At 34.9% G+C, this 23,378-nt stretch overlaps 3 protein-coding genes and 1 long non-coding RNA gene across 6 annotated transcripts; 1 reads left to right on the forward strand and 3 right to left on the reverse strand.

The window, feature by feature from the left end:
• Positions 1-207: 207 nt before the first annotated feature.
• Positions 208-5,615, forward strand: LOC132050547 (uncharacterized). Its single transcript, XM_059441840.1, has 4 exons — positions 208-341; positions 2,045-2,158; positions 3,051-3,155; positions 4,913-5,615. The coding sequence occupies exons 1-4, from the start codon at positions 245-247 to the stop codon at positions 5,161-5,163; spliced, it is 567 nt and encodes a 188-aa protein (XP_059297823.1). The 5' UTR covers positions 208-244; the 3' UTR covers positions 5,164-5,615.
• Positions 5,616-5,948: 333 nt separating this feature from the next.
• Positions 5,949-10,725, reverse strand: LOC132050544 (pentatricopeptide repeat-containing protein At1g62670, mitochondrial-like). Of its 2 annotated transcripts, none has more exons than XM_059441837.1 (2): positions 8,813-10,725; positions 5,949-6,262 (listed from the first exon to the last, which is right to left on the reverse strand). In XM_059441837.1, the coding sequence occupies exon 1, from the start codon at positions 10,624-10,626 to the stop codon at positions 8,845-8,847; it is 1,782 nt and encodes a 593-aa protein (XP_059297820.1). In that variant the 5' UTR covers positions 10,627-10,725; the 3' UTR covers positions 5,949-6,262; positions 8,813-8,844. The 2 variants fall into 2 exon arrangements, with proteins under 2 accessions (XP_059297820.1, XP_059297819.1); XM_059441836.1 differs by having other exon boundaries at positions 5,949-6,274.
• A 5,334-nt stretch (positions 10,726-16,059) lies between these two features.
• LOC132050549 (uncharacterized) lies at positions 16,060-18,190 on the reverse strand. The gene is made up of 4 exons (XR_009413445.1): positions 17,900-18,190; positions 17,647-17,734; positions 17,250-17,316; positions 16,060-16,436 (listed from the first exon to the last, which is right to left on the reverse strand). It is a non-coding gene; the product is annotated as an uncharacterized LOC132050549 (long non-coding RNA).
• Positions 18,191-18,254: 64 nt separating this feature from the next.
• On the reverse strand, positions 18,255-22,131 carry LOC132050545 (putative pentatricopeptide repeat-containing protein At1g12700, mitochondrial). Of its 2 annotated transcripts, XR_009413443.1 has the most exons (2): positions 20,136-22,131; positions 18,255-18,863 (listed from the first exon to the last, which is right to left on the reverse strand). XR_009413443.1 is itself a non-coding variant. In XM_059441839.1 (1 exon), exon 1 carries the CDS (start codon positions 22,060-22,062, stop codon positions 20,287-20,289), a length of 1,776 nt encoding a protein of 591 aa, XP_059297822.1. In that variant the 5' UTR covers positions 22,063-22,131; the 3' UTR covers positions 19,807-20,286. The 2 variants fall into 2 exon arrangements, 1 of the variants encoding a protein (XP_059297822.1); XM_059441839.1 differs by lacking the exon at positions 18,255-18,863 and having other exon boundaries at positions 19,807-22,131.
• Between the last annotated feature and the right edge of the window lie 1,247 nt (positions 22,132-23,378).

The following is a 23,378-nucleotide window of genomic DNA, read 5'->3' on the forward strand; positions in this document are numbered from 1 at the left end:
AAGGACAAATATTTTAAAGACCACTAATTTGAGGGACAAAATTAAAGGCCACTGGCCTTTAAAAGGTTTAAAGGACAATCGTGCAAATGACCCGATGATATTTAAGTAAAATGGGCCTAAATTTGGGCCATTTGCGTTAGTCCAAAGCTCAATCGACCAACCCATATGGGTTTCGGGTTCTGAATCGTCTCCCATTCTGATCACTGCCTTCATTTCCACAATCAAAATTTGAAAAGGGAATCGAATGGCTGATTCCATGACTAAAAGCAACACACAACAAGAAGTTTCTTCTTCATCAGTGAATTGGAAGGAAAAGATATTTCTTCCCACTCTCTTAGCTGGTACCTTTTTAGCTCTCCCTAAACCCTAAAATTTTAATTCCATTTTACATTTTTTTTTTTAACATGATATATGATTCGAATAAAGGGAAATGAATGAATATAAATGATTTATATAGTCAGACTTCAACTTATTTGAGATTGACATGTAGTTGATTGATCAATTTGACTTGATTATTCGTCTCAATTTTATTTATTTTTTAATTCGATTTTACCTTTTTTTTTCTTTTCTTTTTTTGCTAACTGTAGCTCTTTTTAAATTTTGATTTTAGCTTGTCCATGGTTAAATGATCCGAATAGAGGGAAATAAATGATTTATATAGTCGACTTCAACTTATTTGAGATTGATGTGTAGTTGATTGATCAATTTCATGTTATTGTTCGTCTAAATTTTTTTTTTTTTTTTTTTTTAGCTTGTTTTGATCCAAATTGAGGGGAATGAATGAATATAAATGATTTGTAATAGTTATAAATGATTTGTATAGCTACCCTACCTTTATCAAAATAAAAAAATAAAATATATATATATATATATATGTTTGATTATATATATATATATATATATATATATATATATATATATATATATATATATATATATATATATATAGTAGACTTCAACTTATTTGAGATTGACGTGTAGTAGTTGATTGATCAATTTGACATGATTATGCGTCCCATTTTTTTTTTTGTTTTTTCTGAGAAGTTATTTTAAATTTATTTTAGCTAGTACATGATTAATTGATCCGAATAGAGGGGAATGAATGAATATAAATGATTTGTGTAGTCTGACTTCAACTTATTTGAGATTGACATATAGTCTAAGTTACTAGGAATCTTCGAAAGTGTTGCTGCACCCGTGTCCGATCCTCCAAAAATACACTACTTTTGAAGGATCGGACATTCACCCGATGACATTTTAGGAGAGTCCAAGTAACTTAGCATATAGTTGATTGATCAATTTGACATGATTATTTGTTCCAATTTTTTGTTATTTGAATTTTTTTTTTTCAACTCTTTTGACATCAGTGAATTGGAAGGAATGGATTCTTTTTCCCACTCTCTTAGCCGGTATTTTTAGCTTTCCCAAAACCCTAATTTTAATTGCATTTACATTTTTTTTCCTTGTCAACTTTAGCTCTTTTTAGTTTGATTTTAGCTTGTGCATGATTAAATGATCCGAATAGAAGGAAATGAGTGAATATAAATGATTTGTATAGTCGACTTATTTGAGATTTATTGATCAATTGGACATTATTGACGTGTAGTTGATTGATCAATTTGACATGATTGTTCGTCTAAATTTTTGATAATTTGATTTTTTTGGAGGTTAGTAGGTAGTCGGGCGTATTTCTCTCCCATTCGCGGGAGTATCAATATTATTCTTGTATTTTCGTATTCTTAGATTTCTATTACTACCTGTTATTTCTTTAGCCTTACTAGTTGGGCTTTGATTGGCAAAAGTTTGTTGTTGTTTCTGCTGCCTTCTTTTTTGGCAATTGTTGTTTCTGCTGCCTTCTTTTTCATCTTTCTTGGAGTTGAGGGTCTATGCGAAATAGCTTCTCTACCTTCTCAAGGTAGGGGTAAGGTCTACGTACACACTACCCTCCCTAGATCTCACTTGTTAGATTACACTTGGTGGTTGTTGTTGAATTTTTGATAAGTTATTTTGAATATTTGAGCTTTTCTTTCCCTTTTGAATTTAGGGGTGACTGGTGGAGGAGCTGGTTTGGTATCAAAGCATCGGAAAGTACATGGCTCAGCAAATATTTGTGGAACCTATGCAACTAATTTTGCTATTGTTACTGCCTGTTACTGCGGTAATCTCTCTCTTTTCCTTGTTTTAACTATATCCCCCTAATCAATTTTAAAATCCCTTAATTATGCTATGTAGATTTATGTTGAGTCGATTTTGACTTTGGAAATGGTGACTGGAGTTGGAGAATTGTGGCATTTATATTATTATCTTATTCTTTTTGATTGATGAGTCCAGCTTGTTCTATTATTACACGGTTTGCGATACCAGTAAATATAACAAATCATCAGTATAAAAACTTAGATGTTGTTTTACTGCACTTATAATAGGTCCTGTGTTTGTTAGGAATCCTTTTATTTAGTTAGAATTAAATGACTGTGTAGAGATTTACTGGTTTAGAGAACAAGTACCCTTAATTTGCACTAAGAGATAAATTATTTAGTGTTAGAATGATTTTACAATTGAGTGCCCCTCGATGCTGTTTATAATTTGTAGGCCTATAAGTTGGTTTTGCGTTCATATTTATGCTTCATATGTTTGCATTTTTCAGATTCCACGTCTAATTTTGACAATCTTTTGTTTCATCTCATCTCCATTTCTGCCCATAGTTAATTCTGGAACACCATTTTTTTGGTGATGTTGATGATGGTCTTCTCACAAATTTAGTTGTCATCTAGTCTTGTAAATGTCATGATAAACTCCTCTCCGTATGAACCTTTCTTCATCCCCCGTGACATCTTCAAAATGTTTGTTCGTATGATCACATAATTTATGCTATTTAGCTTTCTTCTTTTGTGGAAATTGACTCGCATTCTGCAACAATATTGTAACACCTGGTTCTTCACTTGGGACATTGATTCCACTTAAGATTTGTTTGTTACTTAGAACTTAGAAGTCTATGGGTCAATGGTAGTGAAGACTAAGGTTATATATGCTCTTTTGTATTTGCATGGCAGGTGCTCGTGAGTTTGTAAGAGCGAGTAGAACAGGAAAGCCTGATGATCTGCTTAACTCAGCCATTGGAGGTTTTGGTAGTGGTGCTATACTTGGACGTCTGCAAGGTTAAATTCGCAACTCTCTCTCCTCCTCAATGTGTTTGTGTCTGCGCGCCAGCGCATCAAGAGCTCTAGTGGGGACAGGCTAATTTAGACATTAACTGGACACGTGGTCTTTCTTTTTAATGACATCATGTGTTTAGTTATTAAAAGAAGGGAAAAAAGGGTTTATGTTTATCAATAATCATGGTACAAATACTTTCACTGAGCTAACCTCTTCTCTGATATTTCATGGTCATACTTGCTGCTTGTTGAAGTCAAATTACATTTTAGGGCAGCTAGATTTGTTAAATACTGCCTTCTTTTTTTCATCTTTAACGGGAAAAAAGTCTCTGACATGTCTATTTGCGAGGAGACTCAAGAATGGAGGAACCTTACCTTATAAAAAGTAAAAAGATCCAAAAATGGAGGAGACTCTTGCCTAGAGGTTCTTAGGAGACAACAATTTTTGCGCGGTTATCTCTCTTGTGTGATTTTGTACAAAATGATTCCGTGGTGGTGTATCATAAAAAAAAAAAAAAATAAAAAAAAAAAAATAAAAATCCAAAAATGGAGGAGACTCTTGCCTAGAGGTTCTTAGGAGACAACAATTTTTGCATTCTGTACGAAATGATTCCACGGTGGTGTCAGGGCCAGCTTACGCGCCTTGATTATTCCACCGGGTACCTGCTGCGTCCCACCAACACAAGTATTGGGTAACTCTGCCCCCCAAGGTTTAGGTAGATGGGAAGTTTTGCCTCTTCTGGGATTTGAATATGAGACATGGTTCTCCTCCTCCCACCTCATTGACCATTGGATGTCGGATCCAATAAGTCTCTTGCTCAACCTATGAATCCAAGCATCAGTTAAAGTATGCTGAAGATGTTTTGTTAGATCCAACTTCAAATTTGAGTTATTATGCTTCTTTTTCTCCGCTTACTTTAGTTTGTGATCCAATAATTAAAGGAAGTATCTCAATTTGTGTTAGTTTGGTGAACAGTTACTCTATAGTCTGGTCATACAACATAACAACTATCCTTGATCCCAAATTAGTTGGGGTTGTCACTAACATTTTTGTGATATCAATTCAAAATAGTTGTTCTCAGCACTTCTACTTGTAAAGTTGTCTGATACCTAACTCAGTTCAATGCTAGGTTTGTATTCTCATTTTGCAGAAGCTTGTCTAAACAATCTTCATTCTCATAACTATGTTAATAGTAGTTTGCCCAAACTTAAGATTTTCGTACTGGATAAATACTTGTGCAAACAGACCAGTTAAGGTTGAAGCTTATACTGCAACAACAACAAACAACATACCAAGTGTAATCCCACAAGTGGGGTATGGGGAGGGTAGGATGTACACACACCTTACCCCTACCTTTTTGGGGTAGGGGGTAGGGAGTAGGGAGGCTGTTTCCGATAGACCCTCTTTACGTTGGCCATCTTTACCCTTGTTTATGTTTTGATTTTTCATTCATTGGATTTGGAGCCCACAATGTCATAATGCCTATCAGAAGCTTTGTTAACTTTATTGCCCCTACTTTTTATGTGATATTGGAATATCTATATATTGTTTTTTAACCCTTTTTCCTATTACTGATGCTACTAGTTGAGTCCAGTTCTGTTTGGATGCAGTTTGAGCTGAATTTTTAATGACAGCATTTCATCTATGCTTTTCAAATCTATGATTTCCGATGTGTTTTTTCTCAGATGCACACTATTGATCGTGCTTGATATTTATGAACCTGATAAATTCTTGACCTGTTCTGTTGGATGATTATCAGGTGGTACACTTGGTGCCGTACGTTATTCTGTCATGTTTGCAGTAGTTGGAACAACAGTTGATTATGCGACTATAAGAGTAAAACCAGCCTTGAGAAGCTACTACGACTCTCTGGTAAATAAGAGAGATGATTGGTTAAAACTTCCCGAGTGGTCGCCTATCAAAGTGCTTGATGAGGAGGCTCTTGCTGCAAAGCGTGCTCGGGAAGAGGAGCTATACAGAAGTGTCCACAATCTGAAGAAGGAATCATGATCAGAAGCAAAGCATGTAAGCACACATGACTTCCATTTCGAGATTGTAGAAACAGAAATTGAGACACTTCGAGCAGTTTCCTGGCTGTTACTGGCACAGATTGTAGAAACAGAAATTGCAAAGCATTTGATGGGTGTTCGACATTTTTCTGAACTTCCAATGCAAGTTGAGTCACACTAAAGGAAAGTGCAAATCTAGAATAAATATTTGCTTATGTTATAGCAATGGCAATAACATGTTATATAAGTGGCAATGCTGCTTACTTTTTATTATTAAATTCTGCCAACCTTTTAGTACAATGCATTAGGATATTGGCTATCTTATTTCTAGGAAACTCCCACTTGGGGGGAGCAGTGTATATGTGTCATAGCTATGTTGGTGGAAACTAATCAAATAGTTTCATTACTCATTTCATTGGAAGAATAGCAACTTATCCAAAGGTTGAGAGACAATAGTTTGAATTTTCATCATTTTCATCTGGCTCTAGTGGTGTAAATAGGTGTATTTCTTTTAAGGAAAAAGGGTCAAATTTGCCCCTCCACTAAGTGAAAAGGATTAATTTTACCCTTCATTGTACTATCCGAACAAATTTAACCCGCTTTTATCTAAACGGTTCAAAATAACCGCTTCTCTGTCAGGGCTGTCCAAGGTGGATGCCCATGATATTGACATTTTGATGAGGTGGACACCATGAGGCATACAACCTCGGACCAAGTGATTGAGCTTACTTCATAGTTTGTGATTGTGGTGCATTCGCGCATACCTAGACAGAAAAAAGCACAATATGGAACCCTATATATATTGCTTGCATTTCCGTGTAGAAGATTTGTGATTCAACATTTAGACTACATTTCGGACCTCTGATATTAATGTAATATTTTACACAACCTAATAAGAGTAAGCCTTCAGGATGACCCAGGGTAATTTGGCATTTAAAACGTAAAAAGAAACTGGCTTCCATCTTCTTCATCCACTTATTTTCAAGATCCATGCTTGTCATCATTATATAGTAACATCCTTGTATTTAAGCATTTCACGGTTCATCTTACCCCGACACGCACTTGCAACAACACGGACAACATCTCCAGCGGACACATCCCTGTCATATAGTCTGATCAACAACAGGAATGCGGTTATCAGGCAAGTGACATGTTCTGTTAGAAAGCTTTGAGGCGTGAAAAATCATCGTTATTAAAGAAAGATGCATGTATATTGTTTAGGGGAATAAAAACAAGTCTATTCCAGAGACAAAAAAGCAGAAACATATACTACAAATTGATAAGTCACTTAAATGGAAGACGTAGTATAGAGATTAAACAAGGTTATTCACTATTTAGAAAAGGTAACACATACTCACATAGTTCAGTTAGAATTCAAAACATAAACTTAAATTTACGTTTTAAATAAAACTAAAAGTTGTCTTAGAAATAAAAAATAAATAAATAAAAATAGCATTTTATTTGAAGGTCTGGACCGGCAGACGCCCAAGCCGCAAGAACAAGTTAATTAATATATACATATTACATATATTAAAGGTTCTTCTTGTCGCCAAGCCCTCAATTAACTTTGCAAGAAGAGGAATCTTCTATGCAAGAATGCAATAAAGCTTCAAAAGAGAAGATTGCTACGCTCTGAGTAAGACGAAACTCGATATGGGATGACAAAATGCTGCGAGTCAAATGTATTCGGACTGAGATAGATTTTTCATCTCCTAACAGAATGGAAAGGGATATGACCACAAAACTGGAGAAGCATGATATACTTCATCCAATAAGCTAAAGATGAAACTCAAGTTCGTTTAGTTCCTACCTCTTTTTTTTTTTTTTTACCCTTCTCAAAGAAAAAAAAAAGGGAAAGGAAGGAACTAAACAAACTTGACATCATGTAAATTATACAGGTAGTATAAGCAATAATAGAGGGAGGGAACAGATATGCAAGAATTCTTCATGAAGCTAAAAATATTAAGCTGGAACCTAGGGGGCTTAAATGATAAGAATTACAGAACTACTATAAAGATGCCGATGTCAAAATGGAAGGCCAATTTTTATTGTTTACAAGAATAAAAATGGCTGGATGGTCCGCTATGGGATGATTATCATGTAGAACAAGAGAAATTGGAACTGTACAGAAATTCTAAAGGGCCATCACTCAATTTCGCAGATTTCAGGTGGCAACTAACCAGCGTGTATGCACCAAACAACATAAAAGATAAAAGAAGTCTGGGAAGAGATAACAGCAGCATAAGGGGTGTTTGGAATTGGCTCAGGAGTGCTGTGCAGGGACTTCAATGTAACTAGATACACTCATGTGAGAAACAATAACCAACATTGACCAGAGGGATCATTGAATTTTCAGATTTTATTGCCAACTTAGAGCTGGGCGGTCCTCCTATATGTGGAGGTACATTTACATGGACAAGAGGAGATTCAAGGGATGGCCTCAAGAATTGACAGTTACTTGTTCTCAACAGCGAGATGAAAATTTTAAGTATTTAAAACAAACGCTACTTGCCAAAGTAATACCGGATCATAATCTCTAATGTTACAGTGTGGACAAGGGAAAAACAGAAGATCATATTTCAAATTTGAGAACATGTGATTGGAACATGAGAAGGCTTTGTGAAGAAGGTGGAAAAATTATGGAACAAATTTGAGGTGACAGATTTCATATTGGCCAGCAAAATGAAATTACTTAAAGGAAAATTGATAGGCTGGAACATACAAGTCTTTCGCAACATTGAGAGAGAAAACCAGAGGCACTGTACAAGTTAATGTTGCTGGACAAAGAAGCAGACAACAAAACTCTTTTCAACCACACATAGTTCAGAAGGCAGATTTAACTATGAAAATTGATGAAACAGCAAAATGTGAGGAAATTTCATGGAAACAAAGATCTAGAAGCCTTTGGTTGCAGCAAGGGGGTAAGAACACCAAACATTTACACAAGATGGCCAGTATACAGAGGAGATACAATTTCGTTGACAAAGGAGCACACGGCTATTGATAATGTTAGACAAGGATGTCAAGGGATGCAAGAAGAACCAGACAAGGCCAAACAGAAGGAACACAAAAGAAATCCCTTCCCACTCTTCTACGTTAGTTGTCAATGACGATATGAATTGCGACCCTTTTAGAATAATAATGACAATACTATTGTTCTATGAAAATGTCAATTCCCAATAAAGAACCCAGTACTCTTGGATCATATATAAATCTCCAAAAATATATTCTTAAATAATTCGAATATGGTGTTGACCATTCACCTAGAGTATACCTATCATGAACCACTTCTGATTCAATTTCGGGAAAATCACAAATATTCATACTATATGGTTCAGGGATAGAAGTATGATCTTGTCAGCTCTAGTGTTCCAATTATGGTTCAAGTAACAATGATTTTAGAAAACATCGAAAAAATTGTCCCAATAGCAATTTATAATTGCACGCAGTTGTAAATTGTTCCAATAGCAAAAAGATAGAAAATGACAATACCTGAAGATAACTAAAAAGCACTGTACACGATATACCTGGACTTATAATGTGTGCACATAAGTGAACTCACACTATATATCATATTAAGAGTGCAGTGACATCCGATTTCCAAGATAAATAAGAGTAGAAAAACAATCAAAATATCAAAAGTGATATACCTCTAGAAAGCTCAAGCAATGTTCTAAAGTATTCACTTCTTATTTATCGAGTGAAGCTCAGGTATCATATCAAGGACATAAGGATTCTCCCTAATAACATTTACCAGTAACTCAGTTGTATTTGCATCAAATGAGAAGCCCCTTCCAGCCATTTCTTTCATGAATGTTGCCATTGCACTAATTTTTCTGCACTTGAGAAATCCTCGCACAATAACATTGTAAGTGATGTCATCTGGCAAATAACCGCTCTCCTCCATTTTTCTTAGCATATCATTGGCTTCATCTATCAACCCTTCTAGACAAAATCCATTTATCATTGAATTGTATGTTCTTGCATTCGGAAGCAATCCAATTAGAGAAAGCTTCTCAAAAATAGCATGAGCTTTGTCGAGTTTACGATTTTTGCACAATCCATTAATGACAAAATTGTAAAATTTAATATGAGGAATTTCTCTCTTTCTTTCCAACTTATTAAAGAGTGACATAGCTTCTTCAACAAGTCCATACTTAAAATAACCATTGAGCAAAGTGCAATGAATGTACAGATCAGGTATCAGCCCCGTCGATAGCATCTCATCAAAGAACTTTTTTGCATCACCAATTCTTCCAACTTCAAACAGACCTTGCAAGAGAGTATTGTAGGTAATAATATCAGGCTTTGATCCCTTTTGAGAAATTTCACGAAACAATTGCATGGCCTCCCCCAATTTCTTTTGTTTACAGTATCCATTTATTAGTATGTTATAGCTAATAATGTTAGGCTCAATGTGCTTCTCTATCATGAGATCAAAATTTCTCCTCGCTCTATCTAGTTGACCATGCAAACAATATCCATCCAATATCGCATTGTATGTGATAATATCAGGCTCTACACCTTTTCCGACCATGTGTTTCATTACTTCCTCGGCATCTTCGACTTTCCCTTCGTTGCATAGACCAGCTATCACTATGTTGAAGGTACACACATCTGGATAAATATTAACGTTCACCATCTCAGAGAACAAAGTTGTAACCTTTTCCCACTGACCAAGCTTACACAAACCATCAATTAATGAATTATATGTGACTATGTTAGGAGGAATGCCTTTCTGCTTCATCTCGTTCAAAAGGGTGACGGCAGCATCTGCGTTTCTATCTTTGCAAAGCGCATCTATAACAATGTTGTAGTTATTTATGTTGGGCTTAGTGTTTCCTTGCTCCATTAACCGGAGCAAACTTAAAGTTTTTTGAGTATGACCCCTTTTGCTAAGCTCATTCATGACGGTTCCATACATGACTTCATTGGGCTCACAAATCTTCTCTCTCGACAATTTTTTGAACAATTCAACTGCATCTTTGACCTTATTTTCAGCAAAGATTCCCCTAATTAGGGTGGTAAAGGTGACAGCATTAAAGGGAATGCCAGTCTTCAAGTAAATGGGTAACACCGAAAATGCACAATCAGCACGATGCATCAGACAATAACTGTTAATCAAAATATTCAAGATGAATCCATCAATTGGGATACCCAATTTCTGCATTTCTCGAAAAAGCAAAACAACAGAAGAATAATGCTTCATATTTAGGATAGTTTTAAATAATTTAGAGAAGCATACAACAGAAGGAAGAGGCTGCATTCTGACCATTTGATGGAAGAGAGTGACAGCATCATCTAAACACTTGACCTTCTCAAAATTGATGTTTAACCCAAGTTTGGAAGTATTACTTTGACAAGAAGAAGAATAATCTGTTATTGAAATTGCAGAACCAAAATGGAAAGTAGAGAAAAAGGGAATAATACCACTGCGAGAGTGAGGCACAGAAATTTTCCTCATCTTCAATCGCAAAGAAATCTCTCCAATTGCTTCTCTTTGCTGAATTGCTGGATAGTTTTTAGTGGATTGTGATAAGAGGGATTCTATTAAGTTTGCCCTAAATTTTGGTCATAATAAACTTATACGGGTCAAAACATATCATAGTTTCAATCTCAAATAGCGACTTAAACCCATAAAAAAACCCAGACTTCCATCATAATATATATTCTTTTAAATTATATTTTGAATACTACTTTTCTTTTTTTTTAATCTTTTAATAAAAAATAATGATATATTTTTATATTTAAAAATAATTTAACTTAAAACTTTTGTTTTTACCCTTTAAAGAAATGATTTACCACACAAATATCTATGACTTATTTTAACCACAACTTTTTAAAAGTCTTCCTTTATTTCTTAAATTTCATGTTTAGTCAAAATATTAAACTATTTAGCCAAGCTTTTAAAATCAACTTATTTGAAAAGTGCTTTCTTTCAAAAGCATTTTTGGCAAAAAGCAGTTTATGTTTGTCAATTAATTAAAAAACACTTTTAAACAATAATTGGTGTTTGATCAAGCCTTTAAAAAGTGCTTCGAGCGTATTTGGCCTAACGGCTAGAAACTGCTTATTTTAAGAAGTGCTTTTCAAAAAAGTCCTTTTAGTGAGAAACAGTTTGTGTTTGACTAATTAATTTAAAAAATGCTTTTGTCTGCCTTTAATAAGTAGATTATGTTTGGCTAATCTTTTTAAAAAAGTGCTTTTGAGTGTCAAATTACGAAAAAGGACAAGTATCAATGAAAGTTATTATCAAGATTGTTTTACAGAGAGAAATTATTTTAAATATCTTGTATGGAAGACTTCAATTAACCTTTTAATTTTATGTAATTAAAATTTAACAGTAAATATTAAAATTTTCAGTTAGTATAATACATAGATAAGTAAGAGATAAATATTAAATATTGATATAATATCAAGACGATGATTTAAATATACTAAAAAAACTACAATCAAAATAAAATTCTAAATCATTTCACAGATTTAAAATTCAACACAAAGAATTAATGGATTAATCAGGGATATACTTCGTAAATATGTATTTATGTAGGGAAAACAATAATTTTCTACTTCTGGATTTGCTTTTTCAAGTAGCAGAATTTTTTTGCTTCTCCTCAACAGCAGAAAAATTGCTTATGTTTCTACTTAAAAGCAGTTTTATAATTAGCCAAACATCTCAAGCGTTAAAAAAAGTGCTTTTTTTAAAAAATAAAAATAAAAAAATGCTTTTGGCCTCAAAACCCCTAGGCCAAACAGGAGTGTATTTTTCTCAAAAGTGCTTTTCAAAAAAGTGCTTTTGGACAAAAGTTATTTTTTAGCTTCTGAAAAACTATTTTTGATACTCCTCAGAAGCACTTATTTTTTCCCAAAAGCTTGGCCAAACACCTCACTTTTTAAAAATAAGCTTGGCCTATATCACATAAATTGGGACGGAGGGAGTATAAGCTTATGTTCTTGACGCACAGATTTCTTTTCCATTTATGAGTATTAATATCTTTTTGCAATTGCTTATTTTTACAACCTGATTATATTTTCACTTCGTTTATCTTATTATCTTGTTGTTGTTACTGTCTATTATTATTACTACTGTTTTTTCATCTCTTCTTGAGCTGAGGGTCTATTGAAAACATCCTCCCTACCTTCACAATGTTGGGGTTGGTCTGTGTACACTCTACCCTCTTTAGACCCACCTGATCAAATCATAGTGGATATGTTGTTGTTGTTATTAGCTTATGTTCTTCTGATATACTTAACTCCAATTTCGATTTTGTATATTTGAATTTGAGTTACATTTTCACCCGCATATTACATTATTGTAACCCTTTTTTATCATAACCTTTTTCCCTTGAATATACCCGAAGCGATGTTCGACCAAATAATCGAGTTAAATGTCTGAATTATCACTCAACTTATAGTAATTGGCCATCAAAGTTATTCAGCTTTATTTTGTCTTCCAAAATTACTTAGTTAACTTTCATGGTCTTTAGTCATGAATACAATTTTTGATACATATTTGATAGGCGAAAGACATAGATTGCACCGTGGACTATATCAGAAATTTCGAGTTCACACTCCAACTAATCGCATAGCTTTTTACCCCTAACCATTTAAAAAGTGCATTAAATGCCTCCCTGAGAACTGATGTGGCACAAAATATTTTTTTTAAAAAAAAACAAAAAAAAAAAGAGGCTCGTTTTGATTAAATTTCTTCATTTTGTTCCTTTTTATTGCAAAATTCACATTTTTGTAATCCGACCCCACCCCTCCCTTTCTTCTTCATTTTCCCCCCATCTCACTTCCGCCACTGTAGGAGCTCCGGCGACGACGCCCACAACGACCCACGTCCCTCTTCCTTTGGTCGCCCCTATCGCATTTCACTTTCCGAGGTTTTCCTCTCTACAACTTCTCTCTACTGCAACTCCAATTCTCCTTTTCTTCTTTACTTTCAACGTTTCTATAGATTTCCCTCCACCAAGAAATAATAACGCAGCAGCTTCCAACTTCAGTGGCGGCACCGTCTTGCTCGTCAAGGCTTATATGGATGAGACAACAAATTCAATTTCTAGTTTCGCTAATAAGGTCAATGTTTTCCTCCCTGTTGTTGGTCTCATAGCCAGAATTAACTGTCAACGAGGAAGGTGGTGTTGGTGGCGATTTTATTGATTTTGCTTAGTTCAGGAGACAAGTTGGTAACAAGTACTCGGTTAATGATTCAAGAGCGTTTTATGAATTCCGTGATCAACGTGGCAAGGTAATTTTTAAAAGATGTAACCATTGGTTGAGGTAGTGCAGGCGGATATGGTGGCGGATATAATTATTGAAGGATTTTAATGGTTAATTAGTGTAAAAATAATTAATAAAAAAATTAAGGGAATAAAAAAAAGGAAAAGAATATACAAATAAAATTTAGAAGAGTTCCGACATGGCGGTGACATGGGGGGCAAGTGTGTAACACCTTCCCTTGTGCAACTAGTTATATATGTATCAGGGAGCATTAAATCCGCTTTTTAGCCGGTCAGGGGGTAATAGGTAGTCCAATTAGTTTGAGTGTGAACTTGACATTTTCAATATAGTTCAGGGTGCATTTATGTCTTTTGCCTATTTAATAGTATGACAATTATAAATTCTCAGAAAAAATATTTTAAAAATTAAAATCAGTATTTAGATCTAGACGAAGTGCTTACGCAAGTGTGTGTGTAGGGAGCAAATGGGTCATCATTCGATTCATCCAAAAATTGCTTGAATTGAAGCAGGAGAAAAGGTCAAATTTACCCCTCCGGATGGGCAATTCGCAGGAATGCCCTTATTTTGGGGCGGTCTTTAATTTTTGCCCATTAAATTGGTGGTCTTTAATATTTGCCTTTCGCCTAATATCATGAGGTTTGAGGTTTAACTTCGGCTCAGTCAATAAAAAAAATTCACAAGGCAGAATTTGTAGCAAGTTAGGCCTATTTGGGCCAAACTCTGCCTTTAGGCAGAGTTTTGCATCTACCTCAGGCAGAGTTTCAAACTCTACTTGCAGGTAGAGTTTTGTATTTTGAATGCAAAACTCTACCTACAGGAAAAGTTTCGCATGCAAAATTCTCCCTCAGGTAGAGTTTTGTATGCATGTAGGTAGAGTTTGCATTCAAAATTCTGCCTGAGGCATGCAAAACTCTGCCTTGCGAATTTCAACTTATGCCTTGTGATTTTTTTTTTTTAATTTTTGACCGAGCAAGGGTTTGAATCCGGAACCAAAAGGCTTCTAGTGAAGGGCGAAACTTAAAGACCACCAATTTAAGGGGCAAAACTTAAAGACCAGTGCTTTTGAAGGGCAATCTGCACAAAAATATGCCTCGGGATCAAAAAGAGTGTCTTAGCCTTTTTTGCTTGAGTCAAAAAGAGTGTCCACTTATGAAATCTAGTAAGAATTAATCTTATTTTTTCTGATTTCCCCTATTAAGTGCTATGTAATCATATCTCAATAACTATTTAATTAGGAACAATTTAGTCATATTTTTTTTTTTAGGAGTTAGTATTTTATTAAAGGGTGTGCAAATGGCTAACTGACACTCTTTTTTATCCGGATGGAATACTATTTACATCTGTTCTCCGTTATATTACGTGGCCAAAATTATCATCCATTAAGAAAGTTTTAACTTTACTGTCTATGGGATTACCCAATTCCCCTTTCAATTATCCCGATTTGAATTAGTTACCTATTTAACCCGTGACGCGCGATCAAAGCCACTCCAAATCGCTTATATTTGTTACATAAACACACCAGATAACCATAAGAGGGGCCGAATTGGTTAAGCAGGAGATATCACAAATAGGAGGTCACAGGTTCGAAATCCTCTGAATGCTTTCTCCGTCGAGCTCGTCGCTCTTCTATATTGTTTGGGAGCTATTGCCCTGTAGCGGGGCTTGTGGTCCCTATTTTTGAAAAAAACACACCAAGTAGGGTCGTCTTCTTCGTGTGCTTCAACCAATGAAAAAAAAATTCCATAGGTTATCTCTTTGGGTATAATATTTTGATTTGTTTTGATCTAATAGTCTGATGAATCATTTTGAAAATGTTGAGTCAAGTTATTAACTGGATCATAACTCAACAGCAACATTATACCCAGCACGATCTCACAAATAGGGTTTAGGGAGGGTAGTGTAGACCCTACCCCCACTTTGAGAGGTAGAGAGATTCTTTCTGATAGACTCTCGGCTCAAGGAAAAAATAGATCATAACTCGACCTGTTTAACTTTGACAGGTTAGGTGTTCTAAAAATTGAGTTTATTTTGTTACCTCTAAAGCGAGACCAATAAGTTATGCCCAATGATATTGAAAATTGGCGATGTCGTCCCATGAGTAAACCTTCAAGGTCAAAGGCCAAAAGTTGTTAAACTTTTAAGTTTTGCCCATGGAACAAGTTAGTTTCAAAAGTCCAAGATCACCTACCTCCAAGGCTATTCTTGTAAATAATCTCAATGTAATTCGCATTTGTAATGTAATTAAAAATATTCACAACTAAACGAAATGACAGACACCTGCTTCTTTTTGTATATGTACAAGTTTCGAACTTTAGGATATTGTCCTTCCTAATCCGAAAATGTGTATAAATTTCGAATGTTAGAACATTGTCCTTAAAAATTGAAAATTTTGAGACAAACCAATTTGTGTTCATAATCATCTCATCCAATATTCTCTACTAATTCGAGAGACTCTGCATAAATCAAACCATGATACAGTTAACCGCATGTCACTTAACCCTATTTTAAGTACTTAATTTCTGCTTGAAATGGTTATTTGAACTTCTATTTTCAAAGAGTTAAACTTACTAGTTAATATAACTAGGAACCTCAACCAGATCATTTGCCAGTCCCTCTATGTTGAATAAAGTTAAATCTTTCAAACAATGTAAAATACCGCATAACGCACTTAAGAATATGTCGATATTGTTCCCTTAAAACATGGCGAAACACCATTTATCTTGTTCAAAAAAATTACTATCTTAAACAACTGCCAGTTATAAGCACACTAAACTGAAAAAGTAGTGCAGTAGGCCACATCTAGAGGCGCAAACAAATACTAGAAGAATCAAGCATGCAAATATATACAAGATTAAGGGAATGATCCATTTGTTTATTGTTGTCATCATCTAGTAAACTCCTTGTATGTAAGCATTTACACGGTTCAGCTCATTCTTCTGCTCACTTGCAACAGCACAAACAACATCTCCAATGGACACCATCCCATCATACAAGTCTGATCAACAGTAGGAATCCGCCTGATGCCGTTATCTGGCAAGTGACATGTCATGTCAGAAAAATAGTAAGGCAAAAATAAAAAAAGCTTTGAAGCTTGAAAGATCATTGTCCTCAAACAAATATTGGAGGTATACCATTTAGGAGATTACAAACAAGTCTTTTAGGGATACGATAAGGCCAAACGTACACTGGAAATTGATAAGTCACTTTCAAGGAAGACGCAATTTAGAGGTTGAAGCAGACTATTCAGAAAAAGTATCTTATTTCATAAACAGGTTCAATTAAAATTCCAAACTAAAAAGTCTAAAATAAAACTATAACATGTTATACAAATGATCGATAAATCAAAAATAGAAAATTATCTTTTATTTGAAGGTCCAGGCCCAGCCTGTACCACAAGTCCAACTCCAACTCATTACACATATACGTTGAGATTATGCCACTTATTCAAGGACACTTGATGGACTTCCACATTTAGACCTTCAAAAACACCTTGTCCCAACCAATGTGGGGCTTCTACTTGCCAACAAACCAGTACATATTACACGTAACATGTTGCAGCATATTTAAGCTTATCTTCTTGTGTTTGAAGCAAATACACTGAAAAAAGGCTAGGCCTCAGAAAATAGCACTTGTTAACAGTTGCAAGCTTTCAGAACTATAGCTTCTTGTGTGACTGTGATGAGCTTGTTTTGCAAACCCAAATATATATATATTTGACCAAGATGTCTCGCAAGTTTAACTACAGATTTTAACTACAGATCTAGCTACTAGAATCGGTTTTGACAAAAAACACATTGTGATATTGCACATTACTTTTTGACGAGATGAGGCTTTTGAGTTTACCTCTGTGTCATAATGTCCCCAGCTTTTCATTGACTTGCACCTTGTACTGTGATTTTCCTGAAATAATCTGGTTCAACAGAGTTAATGAGGAAAAGGAGCAAAGAAGAGGGGGAGGAGCAGAGAAGAAAGTACAAAGATCATTTAGTAGTAAATTCTTATGACGAACTATTTGTTTTTTTTTTAATCGGTAACTATGACCAATTGTTTGTGTTGGTATCTGGTAAATCATCCTGCAAATACTTGACAGTACAAAATGGATATTCAAAACATTTCACCCTGGCAGTTGTCTGTGTATTCCTTTCCCAGAGCACAAATACAAAGTACTATAAAGAGAATCATGACATTGACACTGAATACCAGTCAAGAAGAAGCTGATACTTTTAGAAGGGGTTGATACCTCTTCCTCTATTAATTCCAGCAATTGTTTTATTTTAATTTTCCCAAGTTTCCATAACCACCAACGCTCCAACATTTTGGTTTGTCATCTGCATCATGCAACCAATCAGTTTTCTCGAATTCTCAACACAGAAGCGATATTTACATAAGCGTGCATATAAATGCATAAATGTTATGTGTGTAATGACAATGGTGAGATGCAAAGTAAGTTTAGACAAAGCATGAAGATACTAGTCGATTGCATAGCATCATACATATTATCACCTGTAGTGCACCAGAGCCGAGAACCATCAGCGCATTACCCTTGTCTCTGAAAATGTCAGATATTGTGGAGCTTAATGCAAACATAAGTGGCAGCATTACTGGATTTACTAAGTGGGCATGTCGTAGAACAGAATTCTTGAGTGCATTTCCATGAAATATGATTGCTTGAATTCCTCCTTGCACTTATGAACACCATATTTTGGATAAGAAAGACAACAGTTCAAATTTGATACTAAGTTTGTAGTAGAGTGACCATCAAGGAACAAAACCAAAAGAAGCAAATTACTTTTTTTGATGACATGGGAACCCGCAGCCGCTACCTTTTGGGTGCGCACAGGGTACTAATAGCAACCTTTTATAAAACAAATTAATTGTAACCTTTTTACAATTATTAATGCGATGGAAGCAACTTCACGATAAAGACGAGCAGAGCTAAGCAATAGTACCTGCAGAAGCACACCCATACACACTGCGCCCAATTTGGTAATTTATTTAGACAATTCATCTTTTAATTCCAAAACATTTTCCAGCAAAATGAACCAAAGTGAGTATGGACATTTAAATTGGACTAATCCAAGTTCCCATCCATCAAAGACACAGAGGAGCGTCCGTGCTCTTTAAAAAGGGCTTGCACCTGCACTATCCTTACCATATTTTCCTTCTCTTTTCAAATCTTTCCTCCCAGACACAAATAAACCATGCAGTGTCAAGACAACTAATCCGACAACTATGCACAAGGAATCACCACTTTGAAGTCTTTCGCCGAGGGTCGGCCTTTTCAAAACAAACTCTCAATTAGACAAAAGCAAACCATTTATAAGCCTAACCTCCACTATCCATATGCTCGTTCACACCCAAAACCATGTGCCAACCACGACACGCTTCGTGCTTGCTTGGTTTTCCACCATCCAATCCACAACAAATCAAATGAAACCCCGCCAAAGAAAACATTTGCTGGGATACGATTGAAAGAAAAAGATTCTTTATGTACCCACAAACACACCTTAAGTGCATATAGTCTCATAAAATAAACAATTTTAATTGATTTCAATTCATCCTTCATTATTGTCCAGAAGAAGAACAAGTGAAAATGACAAGACTTGAACTCATGACATTTTTTTACCAAAACAATGGCGTCAAACAGATATCACAATTACAGCTGGCTAACTTAAATACCGTGTAAATGATGGTGGAAATTGTCTACTATTTCAATGGGCGGTCCTGGTGAAAAGGTAAATGACGGAGGTTTTCTTTTAATTGGAAATGTTTACTTTAATGGAGTAATGATGCTATAAGAACTTCTAATGGTTCCCCTCGCTCTCTTTCCCACTCTCTAGGCTTTTAATTCCAGTTGGCAGCACAATGTCACACATTATTATCTTTTCATTTTTAACCTTAACACACACTTGTAAAGTGATAAAAGATTATTCCAACTCGTCGTATTGAGTACAAGTGTACAACAATTATTTCTGAACCACTGGAACTTCACAATACGTCATTTAACTTGAGGACATAAAGCCTAATACAACAGTTCATAAACATAATAATTTTTTCTCTTTCGGAATGTTACTCAGAAACATGAATATTTTGATGTTCTTGTTCGACAATATCATGGGAAGTACTACGACAAAACGATAGAATATAAACCCTTTCGAGTCTGGAAGACCTGCAGTTTAATTTATTCTAAAGCTATTCATACCACAGAGGCAGGAGAATAATGACTATGGCCTTGAATCTTGTTTATAGCTTTTGAAAAACTTCCTCAGAGAAAGCATTCAATCAAATGTCTCACTGGCATGATATACATGTTAGTTTTCAGGAAAGACAATAACTGCAAAAATAAATAGAAGTCCTCTCAATTAACTGAAATAGTTATAAGCAAGGGACCAGAGAGAACTAACTGTCTAACAGCAATGAAATTTAAGTTATTACCATGTGTTACCAACACAATAACAATAATAACTACACCTCAGTCCCAAACAAACCATTCATCTTTTGAACAATATTATAATACCTCAAGTCTAGATAAAATATGATTTGATGACAAAATGTTCTAACATCTAGTAATAGGCCAAATCCCATTTTATATGTGTTGTAGCGAGCAGCATAACCAATGGAAGATTTCCGATGCTGACCATCCCAGAACACTTCCCCACCCAGAGACAAATGTGGACTGACACTCTGCAACACCATGTAAAAGAAAAAAACTCAAAATATTTCATCTACCTTCTCAATAGGCCTGCCTAGAAAGCTCAGACAATGTTCTAATAGCCATCAGCTTCTGCAATTGCATTGGATGATATTTCTTTTGCATGGATAAACAGGAAATGGTATCATGGTGATAGCCTAGTCGAATAAACCAAGCGAAAAAAAATATTCACTTCGTATTTTTCAAGTGAAGCTCTGGTATCATGTCAAGGACGGAAGGATTCTCCCTTGGAATGTCTACCAAAAACTCAGTTGTAGTTGCATCAAATGAGAAGCCTCTTCCAGCCATTTCCTTCATGAAAGTTGTCATTTCACTAATTTTGTTGAACCTGAGAAATCCTTGCACAATAACATTGTAAGTGACATTGTTTGGAAAACAATTGTTGTCTTCCATTCTTCTTAGCATATCTTTAGCTTCATCAAACAACCCTTGAAGACAAAATCCATTTATCATTACAGTGTATGTTCTCACATCCGGAAACAATCCCATCAAAGAAAGCTTCTCGAAAATCGCATGAGCTTCATCGAGTTTACCATTTTTGCATAATCCATTAATGACAACATTGTAAAATACAATACCAAGATCTTCTCTCTTTCTTTCCAACTTATTAAAGAGGGACATAGCTTTTTCAACAAGTCCGTACTTAAAATAACCATTGAGCAAAGTGCGATGAGTGATTAAATCAGGTATGGGCCCCACAGATAGCATCTCGGCATAAAATTTTTCTGCATCGCCAATTCTTCTGACTTCAAATAGACCTTGCAGGATAGTATTGTAGGTAATAATATCAGGCTTTGATCCCTGTTGAGAAATTTCACGAAACAATTGCATGGCCTCCCCCAATTTCTTTTGTTTACAGTATCCATTTATTAGTATGTTATAGCTAATAATGTTAGGCTCAGTGCACTTCTCTATCATGAGATCGAAATTTCTCCTCGCTCTATCTAGTTGACCATGCAAACAATATCCATCCATTATTGCATTGTAGGTGATTATATTAGGCTTTACACCTTTTTCGACCATGTGTTTCATTACTTCCTCAGCATCTTCAACCTTCCCTTCTTTACATAGTCCATCTATCACTATGTTGAAGGTGCACACATTTGGATAAATATTATGATTTACCATCTCAGAGAACAAAGTCGTAACCTTTTCCCACTGGCCAAGCTTACACAAACCATCAATCAAAGAACTATAAGTGACTATGTCTGGACGAATGCCTTTCAATTTCATCTCGTTCAGAAGGTTGATAGCAGAATCTAAGTTTCCATCTTTGCAAAGAGCATCTATAACGATGCTGTAGATATATATGTTGGGCTTAGTGTTCCCTTGTTCCATTAACCGGAGCAAACTTAAAGTTTTCTGAGTATGACCCCTTTTGCTGAGCCCATTCATGACAGTTGCATACATGACTTCATCAGGCTCACAAATCTTCTCTCTCACCAATTTTTTGAACAATTCAACAGCATCTTTGACCTTATTTTCAGCAAAGATTCCCCTAAATAGGGTGTTAAAGGTGACAACATCAAATGGAATGCCATTCTTCAAATAAATGGGTAACACCGAAAATGCACAATCAGCATGATGCATCAGGCAATAATTGTTAATCACGATATTCAAGATGAAATCATTAATTGGGATGTCCAGTGTCCACATTTCTCGAAAAAGAGAAATGACAGCTGAGTAATGCTTCATATTTAGCATAGTCTTCAATAATTTAGAGAAGTCTACAACAGAAGGAAGAGGCTTCATTCTGACCATTTGATGGAAGAGAGTAACAGCATCATCTAAACACTTTACCTTCTCAAATTTAATGTTTACTGAAATGGATGTATTACTATGATATGAAGAATAAGGTCTTGTTGAAATTGCAGAACAATAATGGAAAGTAGAGAGAAAGGGAATAATACCATTGTGAGAGCGAAGCATAAAAATTCTGGCCATACTGGATTGCTAAGAAATCTCTATCAGTGAACTTGAAAGTGGGGTTCTATTTCTGTGCACCCTAAAATTGTTAGGGACAAGTGACTCACAACACTTTTGTGTTAGCTGAGACAAAAGTACAGTAGTAAAGTGGAGCATTAAATACTCATATCGGAAAAGGGTCATATTGGTGTTATATTGGCCTTTGTTAGTGTTAAAGTGTTATATATACTTCCTCCATCTCAAATTATTTATCTTCGTTACTAAAAATAGTTTTCTCAAATTACGTATAATTTTAGAAGTTCAAAACATAGTTAATTACTTTTTCTCTATTTTACCCTTAATAGAATTTTCTCATTATGTAGATGACACATAAATAGAGTAAATATTTAATGGAGAAAGATTATAATTCAGACATAAATAAAGGTAAAGGACGTGTAAAACAAAAAGACGATATATAATTTGAGATGGAGGGAGTACCTCTTTAAAAAGTCATACTTTAGAGCTATATTTACTCTCACCCAGTAAAACTAGTTATATTTGTTCCTCACCTGTTAAAACTTTATTTTCAGCTTTAAAAAGTCGTGTGTTATTGAACAAAAAATCAGCCCCATTTTAAATCCTCAATAGCACGACCCACTTATTTGCTCACACTTAAATCACTCTCATTTCTCTCTCTATCCGGAAGATGTCGTAGAGCCTGCAAATTAATTAGGGATGGAGGGAGTACTTATATCTGTAGGAATGCTGGTGGATACATTGGTCGAGCTTTGTATTCTTTTTAAAGTTGAATAAAGAAAAAGTTATATTAAAAAGAGTGAAATTAAATCCCACATAATTTTTACTTATATAATTTTTGGCACTATTAAAAAAGAATGAAGTGACGTGTCTTACTTTTAATTTTGAATATGCTATTTCCCAGAAAGAAAATTTGTTTCTCGTAATAATTCATTCTGTTTTGAATGTTCTATTATAAAAATGAACTCTATTAACACTTTAGGGTGGGGGTAAATATAGCATGTTTTTTTCTATTTTTTATAGTGAACTCTATAATAAAAGGAATATTTTTCCATTCACTAAGAGCATGATACGTGCCTTTTTAAAGATGAAAATAAAGTTTTAACTTTTAACATGCGAGGGCTAAATATAGCTAGTTTTAATGGGTGAGGCCGTAGGGGTGTTCATGGGTCGGTTTTTTTAAAATTAAAACCAAAACAAACCAAATCAAATATAATACATATTCACGCCCCACAATTAAATTGTTTGGCAACAACAATCAATACTATGACAACAATTAAATTGTTTGGCAACAAAAAAAAATCATTTTTAAAAGATTC

This window comes from Lycium ferocissimum, chromosome 3, assembly GCF_029784015.1.
Source record: "Lycium ferocissimum isolate CSIRO_LF1 chromosome 3, AGI_CSIRO_Lferr_CH_V1, whole genome shotgun sequence".
NCBI lineage: Eukaryota > Viridiplantae > Streptophyta > Magnoliopsida > Solanales > Solanaceae > Lycium > Lycium ferocissimum.

Coding starts and splice junctions, on each gene's coding strand:
- LOC132050544 (XM_059441837.1), bottom strand. CDS start 10,626: ATGAGGAAAATTTCTGTGCCTCACTCTCGCAGTGGTATTATTCCCTTT.
- LOC132050547 (XM_059441840.1), top strand. CDS start 245: ATGGCTGATTCCATGACTAAAAGCAACACACAACAAGAAGTTTCTTCT. Junction 2,159..3,050: donor TGTTACTGCCTGTTACTGCG/GTAATCTCTCTC, acceptor TTTGCATGGCAG/GTGCTCGTGAGTTTGTAAGA. Junction 3,156..4,912: donor TATACTTGGACGTCTGCAAG/GTTAAATTCGCA, acceptor GATGATTATCAG/GTGGTACACTTGGTGCCGTA.
- LOC132050545 (XM_059441839.1), bottom strand. CDS start 22,062: ATGGCCAGAATTTTTATGCTTCGCTCTCACAATGGTATTATTCCCTTT.